The sequence below is a fragment of the Parus major genome, chromosome 7 (genome assembly GCF_001522545.3).
Source record: "Parus major isolate Abel chromosome 7, Parus_major1.1, whole genome shotgun sequence".
In the NCBI taxonomy this organism is placed as follows: Eukaryota; Metazoa; Chordata; class Aves; order Passeriformes; family Paridae; genus Parus; species Parus major.
In genome coordinates, this window is record NC_031776.1 from 28,699,039 (window position 1) to 28,721,827 (window position 22,789).

At 39.3% G+C, this 22,789-nt stretch overlaps 1 protein-coding gene across 1 annotated transcript; it reads right to left on the bottom strand.

Annotated features, from left to right (window-relative positions):
- Positions 1 to 791: 791 nt before the first annotated feature.
- On the bottom strand, positions 792 to 22,561 carry CFAP221 (cilia and flagella associated protein 221). The gene is made up of 25 exons (XM_033516232.1): positions 22,111 to 22,561; positions 20,415 to 20,596; positions 19,899 to 19,999; positions 18,833 to 18,919; positions 18,632 to 18,727; positions 17,670 to 17,770; positions 15,454 to 15,557; positions 14,380 to 14,539; positions 13,830 to 13,950; positions 13,632 to 13,743; positions 13,310 to 13,418; positions 12,487 to 12,574; positions 11,344 to 11,433; positions 10,404 to 10,499; positions 9,112 to 9,202; positions 8,221 to 8,348; positions 7,688 to 7,768; positions 7,154 to 7,261; positions 6,881 to 7,036; positions 5,266 to 5,424; positions 4,772 to 4,866; positions 4,213 to 4,302; positions 3,889 to 4,008; positions 1,868 to 2,338; positions 792 to 885 (listed from the first exon to the last, which is right to left on the bottom strand). Exons 2-24 carry the CDS (start codon positions 20,548 to 20,550, stop codon positions 2,215 to 2,217), a joined length of 2,553 nt encoding a protein of 850 aa, XP_033372123.1. The 5' UTR covers positions 20,551 to 20,596; positions 22,111 to 22,561; the 3' UTR covers positions 792 to 885; positions 1,868 to 2,214.
- Positions 22,562 to 22,789: the final 228 nt, after the last annotated feature.

Consider the following 22,789-nt stretch of genomic DNA (forward strand, 5'->3'; position numbering starts at 1 on the left):
CATTTCCACAGTAACATTTTCTTAATTTTTAAAATGCACCTTTTATTTGATTTAGAGGCTAGTGCTAATTTATGTAATAAGAGGGAGAAAAGCTGAAGAGAGAGTCAGTGTTTATTAACCCTGCTAATAGGAGAGGCTTTTTCAGGCAAAATGGATATATCTTAATTAGTAAAACGGTTGCACTGTCATTTAGTCAATTAATCCTTTCCAAACAAGGGAAGCAGTAGCAATTTTACTTGCAGCGAATGGAAATAAACTTGTCTGCACATTCTGCACATCAATTTACACATTTTGCCTTTCCCACTTGCATCAGTAAAAATGCAGCCCTTAGATTCCCCAAATAAGGCAAATTTTCCATTATATCACTCCTTTTTCTTCCAATTAATTTTCTGTAACATCTCTGTCCTTTTCATCAAACAATGAATACAGAACTGTGAAAAGCCACCAACTGCAGGTTATAATTCTTAAGCTGTATGACACATTTCTGAAAGTGTTCAGTAGTCAGACAGGGGTTGACTTAAATGGTCTCATGAAAACCTACGACTTCAGATTATTTAGCCAAATTTCCTGTTCTTAGACACAGCTGGACTGGCTCTTATGGCTTATCTCCATATGCTGGAAGGATATAAAGCACAGACATCTGCACACTACCATCAGTCCCTTTGAATTTTAAGATTTTAGTGCAAGGTAATAGTATTTTCTTACCTTCTCTGTACACTGAAACCTGGCCCCTAAAAACCTTAAAACACAGAGAGGAGGATGACTTCTACATCATGGGTTCATCTCTTTGGAGGCTGGTGTCCACCACTGGAGCATGGAGATGCATGATTAATTTCCACTGGGATGACCAGGAAACTTCTGGAGAAAGGAGGCAGGGTGATATTGCTGTAAGAAAAAGAGATTAACTTTGTTTAATCAATATTGTTTCTGGACACTCATTCCATCTTTACTAGACTAGATATTTAGCTGATGGATAACAGTTCCAAAGAATTATCTATGCTTGATTTACCTAAAAAGTGAATTATGAACTGTGAATGCTTTCACTATAAACTGTGATAATGTTTTTGTCATGGTCATGTTAAGAAACGTACTCAACTCTTGGCTCATCTCTTAAAAGATCAACTTTTTCCCTCAGGACTTGAAGAAGATAAAAAGCAATGTGTACAAGTTCAAGCAGTTGTTTGTAGTCAAAGAAATCTACAGATATCCAGACCTGCATTCTGAACAATCCCTTGTCAATTAGACAGTTAACAGAAACTTAACAGCTTTTTATTTCTTTGAAGTGAGCAGAGATAGTTTGTAGCTAGTATAATACAGTCTATTCTGCAGCTTTTTCATCTTGCTTTCCCATTTTCTATCTCCCTAGGCTTTTTACAGCTTGTCTACACTGATCACTCTCTGAAATAAACTTCTCTTTGGTGCTTTAAGTATGCCTGGAAAGAAGTATGTCTCCTAGGAATGTAATGTATTGCTGCAATTTCCATGCCTTTTAGTAGATTTGTGCTTTTCAGCCCAAACAACCCGGACCACTGTAAAATGAGCAATCAATTCACTATGGATAAAAATAATTTTGTCTAAAGTCCAGCTTGCTGAAAAGAAAATAGAAGACAGCTGCAAGATGATATACTGAGAAATCTTCTTTCCTAGGAAACACAGAGCATTACAGGTTTCTCATGAGGCTCTGCAGTTCATTCACTCAACCCAGGCATGCTTTTGCCAAGACCTGTGCACTGAATTAAATTGCTGAACAGCTAATGAGACTTGTTTGGACATTGTCTTTGCAAACAGTAATGGTGTTCAAGACTTCCTTTTCCTTAAAAATATCAAATGTATGGTTTACTGTCAAGTTTTAGATTTAGCAACTTACCTGCAAAAATTCAAGGACAGGTCATAACTAAAAAGAAAAACAAAATCAGAAGATTTTGGTCAGGAGGTTCTTTCACATTTTATTTGAAAACCGTGGGCTGTAAATTAATTACCAAACTATTTACATGGTAGTACTGAGGTTTTCTGGTCCTTCACACCACAACAGTAGTGGGTAGTGGGCACAGTGAGTCCTAGTCCTTGACAGAGGTGGTGTTACTGGTGATTCTCTTCTCTTTGCATATGAAGTTGCTGACCTCACTGAACAAAAGTAAATGTAGCTGGGACAGGAAAGGCCTCATATATTAACAGGATAAGCAGGGCTAGGCCATGAACTTTGTAAAATTACTCTTATCCCAGAATAAGGGCTTTATTAAGTGCTTTCAGCTTCAATGTCTCCAGATGTTTTTGAACTTTCTCTCCAATCTCATTCTTCTGGAGTTGAAAATGTCCATCTGAACCACTGTATGAGTTTCTGCAAGAAATTTAAAGCATCATTTGTATTTATAATAATCAGGGAAACTACTTAGGAATGTCTTCAAAATCCAAAGAAAGAGGCACCTGCAATTTCTTTTTTCATAATGAATATGGAGGTTATTCCATCACTTATGCAGAACTGGACAAATAGTGAAACTGTGGAAAGAACACTTAACTCTTGGCTTGGCCATTTAGTAAAATTAACCATCTGACAGGCAAACACAAACTGACTATTACATTTTATCCATGTAGGAATATATGCTGTGATTGCCAGAACAAGAGCAGCCACATGAAAACCTGATTTGCCCTAAGGACAAAAATGCTGAAACTGATGTAGAGGAGCAATATGTTCTCTGTCATGTAGTGAAACAACACCCCCTCAACAACAACAAAGTACCTTTCAGTGACAACATAAAGGATTGGGACTTCATTGTTTTCTAACAAATTTTTACTTCCCTCTTTAAAAACCCAAAATACTAGGGAAGATTTCAACAAGTAAATATCAATACCCAGAAGTGTCTAATATTGAAAATTATTTTATTTTTTTTTCTGAAAATATCTAAGATTTACGAAAAAAAGAGACTTATCACCCAGGAAAAGCACCATCCAGCACTGTATCACTGTGGAGGAAAAAGGTCACTCTTTAGTTACACAAGCTGTCCCAAATCCCCATGTTCTGACAACCAGTGTCATATAATGTAAAAACCAGAACTGAGTGCAACACATCTACATTTTTAGAGCAAATCAAATTCTTTTCAATCAATGTTGTAGTAATCACTAGACAGCAATCAGTGTTTTGTCAGAGAACTCACAGTACGCAGCACTGTTTAAAAGTTTAATGGCTGATAGCTGAATGGGATTTCAATGCAAATCAAATTATTCCCCTCTAAAAGTAAAGCAGACATTCAAATCTCTTGATAGTTCTGAAAGTTTCAGGTTATCTTGCACATCCTGGTATCTAAGCCACATCATGACCACTTTGAAGAGGGGACAGCTGTTTAACAGAAATGAATTTGCTTGCTCCAAGGCTAGAATTCAGCACTTTCACCTGTGTTTCTCTGCAGTCACTTGTCACCCACAGTGTCAGCTGTGATGTGTGTTGGGGGAGTGTGAAGCTCAGGCAGAGCAAACGTGAAACACTCCTAAGAAAAGCCAGAGAAAAAAGCACCATGCCAGGAGGAAATTCTAAGAGTCCTTTTCTCTGCCAGCATTAATAAATATCTAACCAAAAGGGTCAATGAAAAGCAAAAGTCACTGGTCCAAGAATGTTGAACATCTCTGAGAAAGCAAGCAAACTGCCTCAAGTGTTAGATCCTACTGGTATAACCATAGTCAGAGAGATCCAGGCCAATGCATCATGTTCACAGCTGATTTCTAAAGTAAAATCCAGAGACTGAATTTGTAGTGCAAATTTGCTCAAAGTACTAAATCTGCACCCCACTTGTGATGGAGCCCCTACAGCATCTCAGTATGACTTTCCATGCAATTCTGAAAGGGATGCTTGACTTCAGATTCTATTCTTCTCTCCTAATTTCAAAATATACCTACCTTGCTTTTTTTGCTGATTCTTTTTCATCTTCTTCTGAGAGTGCCCCCCCAATCTGTGGAAATTCAGCTTTCACCATCTCTGGGGTAAGAATCATGTTGAACTCAGCTTCATCTGTCTCACTAAAAATTAGTAAGATGATGAACAATTTGCCCTTGTTCTTCTGAAAGTATTGTTATAGCCAACAAGCAGCACATAAGTATGTTTTATGCAAAAGAAACTGTGCCTTTGCCTTTGAGGATCTCTTGGAACAGGTTTTGACACATCCATACAAGTGGTTTAGACATAGTCAATAACATCATATACAGAATAGAAGAGAAACTTACTGGTCAAGTATGTTCTCTTTGTCTCTCTCAGGTAAGTCATATAGCACTGGTGGTACATCTCTTGGAAGCATATCTAAACTGTAAGGATCCCTGTGATGGAAATGGTATTAGTTCAATGTATTAATACTAATGGTATTTTTGTATTTTTAAGCTTCACAGAAGTTGAAGTTACAATGAAGATGATGTACTTTTAAATATTCGTGGAAAATCTGGCTGCACCAGAAACTGCTGTGATATGAGGGAATGTGAGCCTGAGAGATGTTGGCTACCACTGGGTGCAAGTGCCCATAAGTCAACAAGCTTTCAGGAGAGATGTTATTGAAAGCCCAGACTGGAATTCTCCTTCCTGGGCTAGGCATTTCTTCTAATGATGTTGTTCTTAACCCACACTTCTAGGAGTTCAGTAGGAGTTTTTAATGTTGGTTTTGGATTTCTGAGCAGCAACTAATTCCACCTGTAGGCCCACTTTCATTTGTGGGACTAGAGACTGATCAATGTAGTTACAGGTAGCAGAAACTAGTGCAGGATAGAGGCGTTGTATGTTCAATTTTTTTCTTACCTAGGTACTGTATTTGTCAATGTGGGAATGTTAGAAAAAGTGGAATACTCCAGTGGTAAGAATTGTCTCCATTCCATTACTCCACAAATCACTTCCTGAAATGACAAGTGATACAACAATCAGACCTCTAATACATAATGCTGTGGGGAGAGAGGTTTTCAGGACAGCATCTTGGCTAAGAATTGAATTTGGGGAACTGAATATTTCAAAGATCCTTCCATCACTGTAAGGATGTGAAAATACAACAGTGAACCCATGGAAAGAGCAAAGAAACACTTAGGTATAAATAAGAGACATGGATTAAGCCATAGTTCAGTAACTAGAACTAGTTATTCTGACCCGTGTACTGACTATCTAGGTGCATGTATAATTTATATTTGAAAATATCTTCTGTCTAGAATGATTCCACTGTTCCATTTTGATTCCTTAGAGCAAGTTCTCAGGAAGAACATACCCAAGACAGGTACTCATACAAGAAACCCAAAAGGCCATACCTTATGATCCAGAAATTTCTTTTGTGTGACTGGAATACTGGATCCTTTGGGACATTCCTTGGTAAAGGTATATTTTGGATGAGGACAAAGATGATATTCAATATTTGATTCACAATAGGCCAAAGGAAGTAAAAATGGAACTAATCCTGGACTGGGGTTCTAAAAACAATGAAGAGAATGTTTTAATAAATTGAGTACCATAACAAATCAAATTAATGAAAATCCAGTTCTTAGAACTATTGTAGTGTCCCCAGATTCTCAGCTTTGTCTTGCTGTGACTGTTCTGTTTGGTATGATCCTTCATTTTCTATCTCTTCCCCTCATTCTACAGTCTTGTCTGATTTATTCATGATCCCTGCTCTCTAAAATACAGCAATTTAGCTGTTGTCTCCAAGTCTGGAAGAAAAAACTATTTCTTAATTACTCTGAAATCCATTGTTGATTCTCTGAATAGTTCAGAATCCAAGAAGGGAAAATGGACTTTCTATGGTGGAAGCCAGTGACCGTTTTGCCATCCATTTCCCTGCACTAGCATCTGTTTCTGGATAAAGCCCAGTGCTGGGTAGTGTGGGATCAAGCTGTGCCTGGCTCTTACACTGATATGACAGAGGGATGAAAGAGATGCACAGAGGATCTCATCAGCACATCCACTGGAGTCCTGGCTGCATGCAGGGAGGACAAGTCTACATCATGGATGTTATGCCAAGATCACCAGACTAGCACAGTGGGCTCTGCCCCCTTGCAGCGGGGGAGGGCTGGGAGCCAGAGCTACCCAAGACAGACGAAGTGCCATGCTGGCTGGGAGATCTGCCTGTGCCCATGCACAGCCCTGCAATGAGCCCTACAGCTGTCTCTGCTGGCTCAGAGGCACCTCAGGAACCTCCAGGCTGTGCTGCACTGTGGGAAATACCTCAGGCAGTTGGTGCCAAGTTGCACAATCTATATGACAACAGTAACAGAAAAGCCTCCCATAAAAGTTGCATCGATTTTTTGAATCTCTGTGCCTAATAACTTGGAAATGTGGTTTGGGATGCTGTGAGAACTCTTAGAAACTGTAAGGCAGCAGGATGCAATGGGAACAGAGTTTGACTTCACTTTTCTCAGTTTACCCAAGGATTAGGCAGATCTGTAATCACCCAGCTGAAGAGCAGGAAAAGACTTCACCTGTCCTACCTACCTGGGCAGGAATGTGAACTTACAGACGGACTGAGATGCCAAGTTCATGGCTTTTCCTCTAACATCCAAATGGTGAAATAAATGGAGAAGAAGGGAGGGGTTCCATGGTGTTCCCAGAAATCCCGTGACCATTGATCATTTGCAGAGTGTCAGACAGGAGAGTCACCACTTCTCTGCTTTCACTGCAATTTTGTCTTATCTTCCCTTCCCTAAACTGATCAAAGCCCACCCTAAATTGAAATGGTGCCCCTCTCAGCAGGATGAACTCTGTGACTCCTATCTATCAGGGCTTGCACTATGAAGAATTACTCTCACTCTGGATAGTTTTAGAACTAATCTGAGTAAGAAAATGTCCCACAAATTCCACATCAGGTTTCTGATGAAACAAGACACTTCTGTTCCCTTCTTAGGTTCTTTATGGAAATCAACTCATACTTACAAAAATGCGAAGTGGGTTGCCTTCTGTTGGGTGGACTAAAGCTTGGGGAGCAACCAGGTTTAATAGGCTGATATTGCCTTCTGCTGCTGCTTTGTCAAAATCTGTCATCTGAGACAGCTGCCCCTCAGAAGAAGGAACTACTTGAACCAATTCATCCTTGAAAAACACAGACATCAGAGACTTTCAGGGTGTGGTAAATCTTTTGGTAAAAAATGTTGAGGCAAAATTAATCAAATAATTGTGGAAATGTAGGGTTGGGAGTGACTTTGTTACCTGGGCTCCCTGCCTCAATGGTCGAGAAAGTTTTACAGGCTTGTAACTTGTAGCTGCATAGTGTGTGCAAAATGGCTGATACTTCATGATGTTGCAATGCTGAGGAACCTACATGCAAAGAAAAAAGATGTGCTGTAGAAAATGACAATGATCACTTTTCAGTTAATTCATAAATGGTATGGAACATTTGGCTTTATTATGGACACATCACATCTCCATGGTAAAAGACACTTGGAATACTCTCCCAGAACATGGTATATAACCAAAACTTTGAAAAGCCATACTTCACCAGGACTTTGATATTTCAATAATTTCAGCTCAGGTGATTCATCTCTGTCTGGAAAGAGGGGACTATTGCTGGCTGCAAGCTGGTTACTTATGGAAACTGGTGAGATTTGGTTTTAATAAAAGCATGCTAATCATACAGCCTTATTAAGGCAACATTTTTACTGGGCTGCACAGAAGGCACTGAATCAGGCTGGAAACATTTAACTGGACAGGTAAGAGAAACATGAGGGGGCTGTACTGACTCACCTTCAAGTCATAAAAAGGAAGAATGTGTTCGACTTTCACATCTACAGATTCAATAGGAACTAGGCCAAGAGCATCAGGTGCCTGAAGGAGAACAGATTTAAAACCAGTAACATGGTGGACATTTTGTTTTGTATTGGCAGAAATCCATGAGTACTAATTGAAAAATGGGTAGCTAATTGAAAACATATAGAAATAATTATGCAAATATTTGATTTATAAAGTTTGATACTTCTACTGTTCTTTCTTGGACTCCAGCATTTCAGTTATTTTTTTTTTCCTTCTGAAAAATGGATGTTAACTAACTCTGAACATTAATGTACTGCTCACAATTTTAGGATATAATTAAGATAATGAAAATATTTTCTTTTACTGTTTTCAGCAGAACCCATAGAAAATCTGAAGTCATGAATTAATTTGTCAGAACCCCAGAACACCAGTCACATTGTGAAATTTTAATAAACGGACAACCAGCCCTTTGTCTCCAACAACATTCTATCTGGAGTGCTGACTAACATTTGAGTTATTGTACCTACCAAATAACTGTCTAGTTCATGAGATCTGAAAAAGGGGAATTCAAAAGGCAATATACGATCTTCAGATATGCTGGAAGAAAAGTCCTTATGTTCTTCACTCTTCTCTGCTCTATTGAAACTCCTGCTTTCTGTCATGAGTGGAAACCAAATATTAAGATTTTGTAATATATCTTAATGCACTGTTTCAGAAATAGAATCAAACCATAAAATGTATTTAACATTTTCCTAAACCAGGATGTCTAGTAATTTTAATATAAAAAGTTAATATTTCCTAAAGACTTTAAATGTCACATCTACAAGATATGAGCACAATACCTTGAATAGCAGACAGATCTAATTTCCCCTTTCCTAAAAAGACATTACAGCCCACTCCTTCCAGCATGGTTCTCAACAAGGCTGAAACAAGTCAGAGGCCTCTCTTACACTTAATATCAAAAAATAGATGTATCTTGACTACAGCCATTTCCACCTTTTAGCAGGACCTGTTGCCATAGGACAAGTAGTGAACTAAAAGAAGGTTGTTTTAGACTAAATGTAAGGAAGAAATTTTTTTGCAACAAGGATGGTAAAACACTGGAACAAGTTCCAAAGAAGTGGTGGATGTCCCATCCCTGAAAACATTTAAGGTCCTGCTCGACAGGGCTCTGAGAAACCTAATCTTGTTGAAGATGTCCCTGCTCACTGCAGGAAAGTTGGACTGGATGGCCTTTAAGGTCATCCAATCTAAATCTCTCTATCCCTCTACCTTGTCACACTTCTATATTTTTCTGCAAGGCTCCTTTTTAAGGACTCTGTCTTTATGTTTATATGTAATGCACCTGACACACTGCAGCACAATCTGAATTATCATAGCCCACTGCCAAAATATCAACTTGTTCTTCAAACCCTTACCAGACACAGACCCTTCCTCCAGACCTCTGGCCTCGCTGGTCAGTCCACGGAACAGAAGCAATAAACGATTTAGACGAATCTGAACCAAAATCTGAGAGAATGATTTTTAAATTTAAGTCAAACATCCTAAGATTTACAGCCATAGTAATACTGTATACGTTATACCTGTATTTATTCTCCAGAGCTCACTCAAACATCTCTATTTGAGAATTTTTAAGATATTTTTCTGTTTAGGAGAAAATGGGAAGGAAAGATGTAGAGTGGATCTCAACTCTAAAATGACATTACACAATAACTACAGTTAAAAATTTTAATTTAGACTTACAGGTTAATCAGACTTTTTTTTTTTTGGCTAGGTTCTAATCCTTCAGCTGTGTTTACTGACATATACAGATTAAACAGAGGGTGAACAGTCAGTTAACCAGAGCCATATTTGTGGCTCTGAGAATGAGAGTAAACAGCAACTGCACTGTGGTTTTGCCCATACCCTACAGGGTAAAAATGAAAAATCCTAGGTTTTAATACCAGATGGGGCCATTTGGTCCTCTCTTTATTTGTACAATACAGAAAAGAGCATTTAATTTCAAGACCTGAATATTATGAATAGATCGAAGACTATCCAAACTGGACTTTGGAAGAGCAGGACATTTTCATTTGCTTGCTACATTAAGATTTACCAGGGAAAAAGCAGTGGAGATGCAAGATAATATATAAATCCAATGAAATAAGTGATTTTACTGATTGGTCCTCAGTTTCAAGGTCTATACCTCCCTTATTTGAATTTCTACCTGTTGTTTCCCATGTTCCCATCATGCAGCATTGCAAAGATCCTCCATCATCAGTAATCTCAGAGGAGCTGGAAGGTGCTGCTCTCTCCCTCTACTTTCCAGATTGTCTGCTTACAGAGTAAGTGCTCTAAGCCCTGAACATCTTGGTGGCTCTACACTGAACTCACTCCAGCTTATTAAAGTCTTTCTTGTACTAGGGGCCCAAAGATGGGTACAGTATTCTATATGCATGTTCAAGCCTTCTATTTTGTACAGAAGTATTTTTTACTTTTTAAAAAATCTTGAATTTATCTGCATTTGTTTAGTATCAATTGCAATATGAAAGATGAGTTGAATACAAACTTACTCCAGATCCTTATTTCCTGGTGAGGTAGGGCCATATTTATAAAAGTACCAAATCCTTAGCTAGCTGTGAACACTCCTGACATGCTTGTTGCATGTTCTTTTGTGCTGTTTCCCAGGTGTCATGCCCTCACACTGCATTCTTGTTGATGTTCACTTTACCTTGTATGCTGCTTGTTGGAATTTCCTGAGCATCCTCTTTCTGCTGCCCCAAGGGTCATTACGGAGCAAGTCGAATGTGGGATGGACACTTGGTTGCTGCAAAGTGTATTTTTAATAATAGAAACAGAAAAGAAAAAGGACAACTCTTTATACAACTAGATAAGGGAGAAATTTTCTCCATCCCAAGCCATTATTTGGCCTGAATCCATGTTATTTCTAAATACTGAAATTAGGTCCAGTGAAAATATTTGCAGCATTGGCATTTAACCAGAAGCCTTCACTGCAGGGCTTAATGGGAGGTAATCACCAAGTATTTGCAGATGTAGCACAGGGAATGCAGAGATAACGTGGCATCCACAGGAATGACAAACACAGACTGACTTCAGTGCACTCCATGGGCAGTTGGACAGCAGAGAGAATGGACAGCTCTACCAAATACACACTTTATCTTGCACAGACATGAAGCTGAAATAGATGTAAGGACTCAAAGCAGGCACCCAGCAAAACCAGTATCCTTTCTCAAATAATGGCACATACCCAAAGAAGAGTGAAAGACACCAAAGAGAAGGGTAAAAAAATCTATGTACCAGAAAAGTTCCTATCAATCTGACCTGCAGGTAAAGGTTGGAAATCTTGTGAGATGTTTAATCTTACAATAAGGCATGAGAAAGCTTCTTCTGAGAGATCTTTCAGAAACAAGAAATATATATCTCAGGTTAGGTCTGCAGATTTCCACTTGACCCTCACAGTAGATCAGAACATTAAGCATGTAGCATGGTGCTTGCCCTACCTAAAAGTAAAATGGGAAATAAGGCACTGACACAGAAATAGGAATATCAGGAGGAAAAGTATTCAGTGTCAAAAATCTATGTCTGTTTGTTAGCTTGGGAGGTGATAATCTTGCATGCATATAGAAGGCTATAAAAACATATGAGCAAACCTGGTCAACATGCCGGGTAACACGTCTGAAGGAAACTTTTACTTCATCCCTCTGAAACTCCTCTTCTATGATAGGATCTCCTCTTTGGAGCTAATTTAAAGAAAAATCACATTAGCACAAATCATCCAGTGAATTTTTTCCTCCATTACAATTAGGGAAACTCACAATGTAACATTGTGGAGGTGTCTAATAAAACACAGACTTCATTCCCTATTAGGGTGTGATTATTGCAAACCTTAAGCAAGTAAAACAGTGACAAATGTCTTTTCAGGTCTCCTTCAATCACATCTCTGTCCTAATGACACATGGTTTGCTCTGCATAGCCAAATCAGCAGGTTAGGAAATACGTGCTTCTAAACGAAGTTAACTTACATCTAATTCAGTGATACATCAATCACACAATTTAGACCCTTTTTTCACTCATTTCCTTATTTTTAGTATTAAATATAATGATTTATATTGCCTAATTCTGATGGCCTTTACCCAATGTATAAATAATTTCACTCCCACAAACAGTTGGAAGTCAGTGGGATGCCAGAAGCTACTTGAATACCCAGGAGGCACATTGGGAAAATTATTTCCTACCACCAAGTATTGCTTATTGCTGTTGTCACCTCTGTGGAAGAGGACCAGCAGTCTGCAGTGACTGGAAGAAACCAAAGACAGAGGGTATGAAGATGCTGAAGTGCAACCTGATGAATTATCTCCCTATGGCTCTGTGTGGGAGTACTGACCAGATCTAGCTCTTTGAATGTGAGCCATTCAGGACAGCAGCCCCTCAGAGGTACAATACAAACAGAATGTTGGATGTGGCCTTGGTGCTGACAGGATTATGCAGGAATGTGGCACTCTGATGAGATTGTGTGGGTGGGTGCAAATCTGCTCACTTGGGCAAGTATTGTTACATTTCTGATAATACCTTACCCTTCTCTCTGTCTACCTCCAAGATAAAACCCCTGAAACAGTGATGCACAGGCACAATCAAGATATGACTGCAGTAACAAGCACAACTAGCACAGGTTTGCACTGATTAATGAAGAAAAATTGAACATGTAGAGAGCTTGATACAATTCACTAGTGCACTGCACAATCTGAAAGTATAAGTTTGATTTTAAATTTAAAGAAAAAACATCAAAGACTAACCTTGTATTGCTCTTCTTCCCTTTTTCGGCTTTCAAGAATCTTTTTTTTAAACTCCACAGAGATTGGATCACTTCCCTTATGAACTTGCCTGCATTTACAGTGAAGAAAAGACAAGACAAATGTTTTACTTAACGCACAGTTTGTTTTATTCAAAGGCTAACAGACTTACTCTCATCCTAGGGTGCCTAGGTGTCCATGACATTCAGTGCAGAGCTGATCTGTGGATTTCAAATGAAACCATGATGTGCTTACAGATCCAACTGTGTTCTGCTTTGCACCATTTGATGTACAATAGAATAATGAAATTATTAAGGTTGGAAAAATCTTCTAAAATCATTGAGTCCAGCCATTAACCTAACATTCCCCAACACTCCACTAAACTATGTCCACATCTATCAGCACTACATCTACATGTTTTCTGAACACTTCCAAGTGTAATTCTGCTCTTAACTCTTTTATTCATTTTAGCCTTGATTTATTGACAACCATGACAAAATCTTCCTTTGGCCTTACAGGGCACAAGATGAAATGCCTGATTACAAGGTTAGCTGAACCAGGTTTTTAGGTTTCTTTTTGAATGGAACAATAAGGCAATCAAAATCCTCATTGGGTACTCTTATGGATTACAACTGAGTCTGCTCTTAGCAGGAGAGAAAAAAAATAAATAAAACAACGGTAATTTAAGTTTAAACCAAAAGTATCGGGACACGAAATGGCAGCATTCTGCACTGGTGGATATTGCAGATATCATTCATAGAGGCCTTGGTTAAACAAATCCCAGCCTTGCTAACATGCTTAACTAACATGGTTAACTAACACTTACCACTTAAGACGATTTTCTGCTTCTTCTTGAATATTTTGTTTGACTTTTAGTTGAAACATAGCTTCCTGCATCTGTCTGGTTTTTTTCCCTTCTTTGCCTTGGGACATGGCTGCAGGAACATCAGAAAGCCATATCACACCTCAATCTAGATTTGAGTTTTAATTGTGAAAATTAAGATTCATTAAGATAACTACACCCATTAATACATAAAGCTAAGATGAGAGTTCTCATAGAAATAATCTCTCAGCAGTTCTGAAGCCAAGCCCCTCATCAGAGCTACAAACAATGTTAAGACCAAGTTTATGCTACTTAATTACTTTACCTTCTTTTATGTCCTTTATCTTCAATTTGCCTGGTTCCTGAATCAAAACAGTAGCTACAGCATGCGGATTTGACAAGTCTGTGGGGAATCTGAGGTTCTGGTATTCAATTTCCTATGAGATATAAATTAATAGGAAGAAACAGAAACATGGAAGATTTCCAGCCCAGGAAAGTACTTGTAATTATTATCTCTTCACACCTTTAGTTTTTGAATAGGCTTCGACTGGAGTTGGCTGAACCGGTCTCTTCTCCACAACACGGGTTTTCCAGACACAGCTTTTTTCTCTGGATGACTTTGTTTTTCATCAAAATATTCTTTTCTAAATGACAGAAGGACACATATTCCTTTCATAAGTACTCTCTAATGTGGCATATAAGTCAATTTTTTTCACAAAAAAATAAGTACATCCCAAAAGGCTCAAAACCCCCTGCATCTTGCAAGGCCTCAGAAAATAATAATAATGAATGGGAATGATAGAGCTGAGGATGCTCAACATTTCCTTAAGGATATGTAACTCCTCATTATATTTATGTTGCTTGTTTCATTTCATATAAATTAAGGATGGTCTAAGCAAACAGTGTAAAAAAAGCAGGTACATGTATCAACAATAGAATTGCATCAGTGCATTGTAAGTCTCCAAAGAAACCAATGCTTAAAATGATCATAGCAAAAGGGTAGGAAATCCTATTATATGAATATCTTTTAGAGCTGAGCAAAAACCACTCAAAGACCTGTCAGCCACACATACCTCAGAGCCAGATGTGGTATTGACGTTCCTGTGAATACACACACATAGGGTTTTGAGTGAAACTCTGAAACCCGTAACTGCATTGTCATTTGTGCTGTTCCATACTCAAGAGGGGAATACTTCACAGTTACTTTGACTTTTCCATTGCCTGGAATGATTCCTGTGATTAGAGGAGAAAAACAATAAGAGTCCATATAACATGAGCCCACTTTAGTGTGCTGGAATTGATTCTGGGCTACTTTTTTTAAAACAACTGAATTGTTTAAGTGGATGGCAGTAGGCATGGAAAATCTTTCAGGTCTCAAAACACCTTTCAGAAACTGTCTGCTGCCAGATAATAGAAGATATTTTGCAATAGCGGAGAGATTTGACAGTAGGGCTATAATATTTCATACTGCTGTGAAAATGACTGCCTGTTTATATGCAGAAATTTTGCACTTGCATCTGCTAGTTTTAAGTCTTCGGCACTTTCTGCTTTCATGGGCAAAGCATTTATAAACATACTCCTCTGTGCTTTTCCAAGCTAGGGGACTCATCTGGATTTGATGCATTACCTGTCTCTGCTTGACCTTATTTCCTTACTACCTATTCCATTATTTTCTCCACCACTTTAACCACCATTCATATTCCTAAACATTCAGGGCCTTCCCCAACCTAAGTGATTCTATGACATTCTGATTACTCTGAGCACAATGGTTTTGAGTAGGAGCTGAAACTTTTTAGTGCTTTTCAGATGGCCTTCAGCCATAGTTTCAGGCTACCAAAATTTCTGACTTAAGTTTTACTGGGATGACTCTTTTTTCAGGGATATTCTTCGGGGAAGATAAAGGCCACATGGAGTGTTTGGAACATCCCGTATTTTGTCAGAGCTGGCATTTTTTCACAGTTGGGCATTGCCCAAAGAAACTTGCAGCCAAGATGGATATTTGCCATGAGGCTCCAAATGACTGGCAGCATTTACCTGCAAAAGCTTTGCCTAAGGTGAAGGATTTTTCTGTACAAATACACTGTCACAAGTAACTACACTTAATAAATACAGATTTAACAAATAGAATATTAAAGAAGTCAGTCTACCAAATGTTGGCTGGACAGTGAAGGCTCTGTGAGGCTGAATAATATCAATGTGGAATTCAAAATCTATGGGACAGCTGCACTGCAATGGGATAACATACTCCTTACTGAAAAGAGAAAAAGGAAAAATTAAATTCATCAAAGTACAATTGTTCATCAATTACAAGCTGGGAAATTGTATTATACACACCATGCACACCATGCACTAAATCACCTGCGTTCAGAGGGGTGGGTTATTTATTACTGTGAAAATCATAATTTCTCACTGTCCCAAAATAGCAAAATACTTCAGATCTTTCATCCCCCCAGGAAATAAGAGATAAATCTTGATTTTAACCCTGGACATTACTTTGTCCTACCCATACAGAATTTGATTATGGAAAAAAAATTTAAAATTACTTTTTGTAAGTTATTTATGCCTATCTTCAAATTCTTAGATTGTAGTATCTAGCAAGTACAAACAATGCAAACTGGAGCAACGAGTAAAAAATCAGAAATCAGCCTTTTCCCATGGCCCTCCTTGTGAAAGATGATGAGGAAAGAAAGTGTTGAAAACTCCAACACATCAGAATAATGGAACTCTAACCACTATAGAAATAATAATGCTGAGGCCTAATTTTCAAAATAGCCCTTTATGTCTCGTGCAGGTTGTATGAGGAGTATTAGCACACATTTTTACAACCTGGCTTGCCTTTGCATGCAAGTGTTTTCATACACCAAACTGAAACAAAAGCTTTGGTGCACCACCATTCATCACCCTGCAAATCAAGATCCATTTATGCAGGCTTATTTCTGTTTTCTATCAGTTGTCTGACTGAAATCCTGCCCTGCTGATTAGCAAAGAAAGCATGTTACACACAGTGCTCCTCTGGAAAGCACATTTTAAAACGCCTAAAGAAATAAACAATAATAGCCAAGTTCTTTTTTCTCTGCCATATTATGGCCTGTTCACAAAGAAGATGCAATGGCAGACTGGGCAGGCCATTGGTTTTAGGGTATAGAGCAGCTTGAACAGCAAAGTGCCTTAAAAACAAGCCAAATATATCACCTGTTGCCTGATGAACCTTCTGTACCTAGGGAGAATGGTGGGTAGTAGAATATAGATTTTATACTACATTTATGGAAGTAAAAGGCAGTTTTTTCCATTGACTTAATGGGCTATGGATTGTGCCCAAATTCTCTCAGGTTCTGTAAAGTACCAGCTATCTCAGAAAACTTTCATTTTTAGAAATTTTTTAATAGTTTAATGCTGAAAAATACTGGTAAAAATTACAGTTTGAAACCACAAGTTTTGTCTTCAGAAATTCTTCCAAATTTCCTCAGGAGTATCTTTGAGCATCCCTGCTGTGTTGAAAAAAAATTCCCATTATTTAAAATTAGATTTTGTTCTCTTTCTAGTATCTTCTCTTTATTCTGAGAATATGAAAATTTGTATACTCAGGCACTAAAACAGAGCAAATAACAGAATTACATCATGCCTAGAGGCCCCAGAATATCAGGAGTTACATTCAGTCCTGTGAAAAACTCACAATGTTATGATTCACTGAAGTTTTAACAGACTAAAGGGGATTAGAAAAACAAACAAACAAAAAGACACAAGTGTTATTCTGCAATGCTGGGATCACTTTTACTGCAAAATTTTGTGTGTTTCTTTTATGTGCCTTCCCTATTCATATTTCTGTGCTTCAGTAAAATTCATGAGTTACTTTCAACTCATAGGCTAAGACAAAACCACCTCCTAAGACTTTTACTTCGTAGAATTCACTCAGATCTTAACACTTACACAAATCATCATAATTACAACTAATATAGCAAATATACTGCACAACTAGGCCCTAATATACAGAATCTCTGCCTTCTCAGTTTCCCCTTCCCAGTTCCTATTAACAAATATTACTGATTACTTCATGAGAACAGTCAGTGCTATCCATGCAAAAGACAAAGTAAGATGAAGTCCAGCTCATTAAATAGTTTTAAATACAAGAATCAAAAAAACCCCCAGGCCCTCTTTATATATGTTTAGCTTGCACAGCATTTACCTAATGGTGAATGTGCACCTGAAACAGCTCATATACTGAATTATTTTGCAGTCCAGATGATAGCTGAGGTTTTTCCTAAGGCTTTCAAGACATTATGTTGTATGAATAGAGGAAAATGGGATTTTTCAGGGCTTGGGCATGTCTTGCAAAATGTGGACAAATGTCTGTCCTTTAACTCACCTCTGACCAATTGATACATCAGACAGATTTATAAATGATGGAAATTCTACAACATTCATAGCAGGGTAAGCATGCATAGGAACAGCAAAGGTATCCTCTCCCTGCAAACAAACAAACAAACAAACATGTGCAAATATTGTAAATCATAGAATCATATAATGTTAAGGGTTGGAAGGAAACTTAAAGATCATCCAGTCCCAACAAGCCCCTGCCATTGGCAGGGACACCTCCCACTAGACTGGGCTGACCAAGGCCTTATCCAACTTGGCCTTGAACACTGCCAGGTTTGGGGCATTCTCAACTCCCCTGGGCAACTGTTCCAGCAGCTCACCACCCTCACAGTAAAGCATTTCTTCCTAATAGCTAACCTAAATTGCCTGTCTTTCAATGTGTACCCATTACTCCTTGTTTTATCACTATAGTTCCTGAGTGATAGTTCCAGCTTCCTTGTAGTCCCTCTCAGACACTGGAAGGCTGCTCTGAGGCCTCTGTGTAACCTCCTCTTCCCCAGGCTGAACAGCCCCAACTCTCTCAGCCTGTTACGGAATTAAATGTTTCTCTAGTAGTTGGCCAATAAGTGGGCATAAAACATCTTCAAGATTTCACTGTTTTATACCTCAGAATATTAGTATTCTACCTGCTTTCAATATCCTTCTGTCTTTCCATACTTTATGCAACCCTCTAGAGCTCCTCAAAGCTGCTCAGCTAAGACATTACATCAATGTGGCATAAAGACTTATCTACTGGTAAAGCATAGCAAAATAAGTTATATAATCTTGCCTACTGCTCTGGGAAGTTTACAGAGAAAAAAATTTAATTCTTTAAATTAAATACTCCAATCAAGACTCGCTGGGAATAAATCTATGTGTCTCTTGCAGATTAACTATATCCTTATCATTATCATCATGCTCCAATACTTGTTTCATTCTATTACAACTCTGTGTTTTGCAATGAAGCCTCACCTCACAGTGAAGTCGGATGCAGTCATAGTAATACCTCCATTCATCAGGGCAAAAATCAACAGTAACCACAAGAGACAAACCAGGGACAAGCCGGTGCTGGAAAAATGACACAAAACAATTAGAAGCCATGTAAAAGCTGCTTATATGACACAAAACCTGTGCTGCATGCAAAGAGCAGTGTGAAGACTTTCTGGCACTTACTGTTTTGTTGTATTTGATCTGAAAATACGTAGTCTGGGGTGGTATTATGTGAAGGTTTACTGCATTGGTAGAAATATTTATCAGCTTCTGTAGAACAAAAGAACACACAAACCACAAAACACTTTACAATACAAGAGGTCAGTTAAGAATGCTGACTGTACTTTTTGTAAAACCTTCCATAGCAGAGAAGTAATAATTTCTACTTTAGCAGAAATAATTCTAAATATGCTCTGAATTTAAAAGAAAGCTATGCAAAACTTACATCCTGCATTTTTATTCTTTGGAAACATGTTACAATTTTTAATCAAGGAATAATAGTTAGTCTTGCTAGAAAGATGCTACTGTTGAACCAAATTCTGATGCTGTTTTGCTTTTGTGCAAAAGGAACAAATATTTTATTTGGAACAATTTATTGATCACTTTTAGGGACATCTCAAATAACAGGAATTACATAATACTTCATGGTTGTGTTTTGGTGTACAACCAACAAACTTTTGGATAGTGACAGTTCAGCCTGTAAATCCTCCTGCATTTGTTTACCTTCATTATATTCAGAGAACCTAGTCCAACGTAACAACTGACCTCTGTCTCAAGACATTTAAAACATGAGTAACAAAGGGAGACATAGGGAAAGCAGAGAGTAGAAAAGGAAATACCCAAACCATTCACAAGGAAAGGCAATCAAACCTATGCATAGAATTTCCTTTCTCAGAATAAATTGTTCTTGGCAAAAGACCAAAGATGCTTTCAAAATTTTCCCACCAGTGAACGTGTTTGCAGACACAGTGACAGTCCAAGGACATTTTGAAAACAAGTCTCTTGTGCAGTTTAAGTCCAAATCCTTCATTCATGATGTGCAAGTCACATATCACAAGCACTGATGCAGACATGGGAATCAGGGAGTATAAAGCAGGGTGATGGTCACAGCCTGGTACTCATCTCCACTGAATTTAAGTGCTGCTTTTTAGAGCACTCCACAGGCCAAAGGCCTCATGACCACAAGAAATCAACTCAGATTCTGCTGTCCTTTTATGAGCCTCAAGGGGATCCCTGTTCCAAAACTTACCAGCATCTGTTGGTGATGTTTTCCAACTTCATACCCTCCATAGTGTAACACAGAAGGCTCAGCCTGTACAACCCTGCTCCTCTGACATTCTAAATAAATCTCTATAGACCACAAAACAAGGAGAAAAAGAGACCAGAAACACACATGATGAGTGGTAATTTCAGTGATGCAGTCTAGTTATGCTATACTGATTTATTATCAAGGAAAAAAAAAAAAAAAAAAAGATATTATTTCTCCTTTTAAGTAGGCATGAATTTATAAATGGAAAGTTATAGCAGCCCATGATCCTGCCACCAGTTCATTTCTTGGCATCATGGCTTCAACAAGCCACCCCAAAACTTTAGGGTCAGCCAGGATCAGCACAGCTACTATTTCTTTTCTGACTACCCCTCCCACGATTTGGGCTCTCAGGAAGCTGCAATTTAAGCAACAGGATGGGAGTTACAAGAAAAACAACAGCCAAGTGTGTCCTAGAATTACCACAAGGTTTGGAACAGTCAGAGAGCAGGAACTTACTTGATTCCAGCAGGTGATTGGGGACAGCACGTCTTTTTTTTGGTTCCTCCACGAGGCTGCTCAGGACACTGGGTACTTTCTTGAAGGACCCCTGAGCGACTGTAATATCTGGGGAGCCTGACTGAACCAGGTCCATGTTAGGACAGAAACAGGCTCTCAATGACACTAAAATTCCTCAGTGCCTGGGGTCAAATGAAAACAACATAATGATCAAAATGTCTTCTTTCACACTGGTAATATCTGTTGCCTAAAACTGCCTAAAAACATTTAGGAGAGGGAGCTACTTTTTTTCCCTGCTGAAGCAGATTACTCTATGTGTGCTAAGTACAAGGAGAGAATGATTCCATGTCATGGAAACCTTGCTCCCACTGCAAGGCCTAGCACATAGGGCATCTGTTCTAAGGCTTGCTGGGGACATTTTCCTTCAGGTCTGTGTAAAACATCTCTCTCTTCCTTTATGTCCCCCAGCAGAGAGGAGAGAGCAGAGAGACTGTTAATTCCACTATCTGAACTGATTTCTGCACAGATTTTCCTTCAATCTCTCAAATTGCTAACTTGCAGATTAATTTTTAATTTTTAAATATTAATATGAGGGATAAGAAAACTGGCATTTGAACCTTCTGTTTGGATAGCATCATCTGGGTTATTTGTTCAGTGAAGATAACTGTAAATGCAGAGACCCACAGGCATTACAGATCCTGTGCTAAGTATGCAGACTTATCAGAACATAAACTTCTCTAATGACAAGTGCAAATTTTACATAATAAAGACACCAGACATGATCCATCCAGCAGAAGTTATCTTCATAAATACAGCATGCAGAGCCCTTGGCTCTTGTATGAACTGGAAAACCACATGGAGAAAAAGACATGATACTTTTAGAACAAGTATTGAATTCAAAAGCCATGCTGGGATTTTCAGCACTCAACAGTTTCAAAGCTGAATCATTACTCTACATCCCCCATTACGTTTTATGGTCTCATCTCTGGTATTTGTCTGATTTTCCAGTCTGCTTTAGATCTTTCAGACACAACTTGAGAGGTGCTTCAAGCTCATAAAGTGCTGTTTTGATTTATGGCTTTGTGCAGTATTAAATAATAAATAAGCAAGAAGCTTAAAATAATGTGCTACCAGGACCCTGGCCTTCATAATATTTTCCACTCAATAACTCCAAGCAGAAATTTTCCACTCACCATGGAAAACCTGTAAGAGAAGCTGCATTATTGTGCACAACAATAAATTTCTTCTGAGGTAGAGACCAACCAAACTCAGAAAAAAACATTGCAAAAGATTTCTAAACATAAGGATAAGGCTTGCATTTTTTCCACTTGTGTTCTTCAGCTTTAATTTATACCACTGCCACCCTCCTTCACCCAGTCAGCATTCCACAGTTGGAATGCAAGGTTGGAAAAGGTGTAGGCAGACATAAGCCTCCTCAAAAAGGATTCCCGGTGTAACCTTTTCGATAATTTACAGTAATGATGCCGTCATAGCTCACCAACTTCAGTAACACACTGCGTGCTGCACAAAGGGCTAATACAGGACAAATCCTTAAGGTCTGGGAATGTCTGAGAAGGTTCTTAAGAACCTGACGTTCTTAAATTTTCCAAGACAGCTGTGTCTATCGATTGTTTTTTTGTGCGTGTGAAGCCACCGAGAGAGCTATGAAACCGTGGGAGCCCATGGCAAAACTCACCCCAAACGCCCTCAGACCAGGTTAATGCCCTTGTCAGCGCTCAGGCTTTCTAATCCCTTCTCGTGTCTCGGAGCTCCTCGCACCCCTCACCACACCGAAGGATGCGGAGCAAAGCCACTACAGCTGCGCGAGGCTGGGAGAGGCATCGCTGTACACACAGCACGTACCTGCCGCTGCCACGGCCCCCAGCCTGAGGGAGCCCCGGCACGGCCCGGTTCCTCTGTCAGCCCTCCCGGAGCCCCGGCACAGCCCGGTTCCTCTGTCAGCCCTCCCGGAGCCCCGGCACAGCTCGGTTCCTCTGTCAGCCCTCCCAGAGCCCCGGTTCCCCCTGTCAGCCCTCCCGGAGCCCCGGCACAGCCCGGTTCCTCTGTCAGCCCTCCCAGAGCCCCGGCACAGCCCGGTTCCCCGTCAGCTCTCCCGGTACAGCCCGGTTCCGGTGTTAGCCCTCCCGGAGCCCCGCGGCCCGGCCCGGCCCGGCCCTCACGGCGGCCCCGCGGCGGTCGCTCGGCAACGGGGCGGCCGGGCTGGGCCGCGCCACTCCGGGCTGGGCAGGGCGGGATCCCCACAGCGGCACTCCAGCTCCTCTGATAGCAAAAGTACAAAAAAAAAAGAGAAAGAAACCATTTTTTTTCTCCCCGTCCCCCGTAAGCATCGTTTTCGGGATTCCCGGTGTGGCCAC

Bases quoted from the DNA above. Each gene is read 5' to 3' on its own strand.
- CFAP221 (XM_033516232.1), bottom strand. From the start codon at position 20,550: ATGGACCTGGTTCAGTCAGGCTCCCCAGATATTACAGTCGCTCAGGGG. The intron at 13,951-14,379 runs GTATGTGTGGCT...TCTGTCATTTAG, and splicing joins ATACCACATCTGGCTCTGAG to AAAAGAATATTTTGATGAAA. The intron at 4,303-4,771 runs GTAAGAAAAAAA...TTTCCATCACAG, and splicing joins TTGACAAATACAGTACCTAG to GGATCCTTACAGTTTAGATA.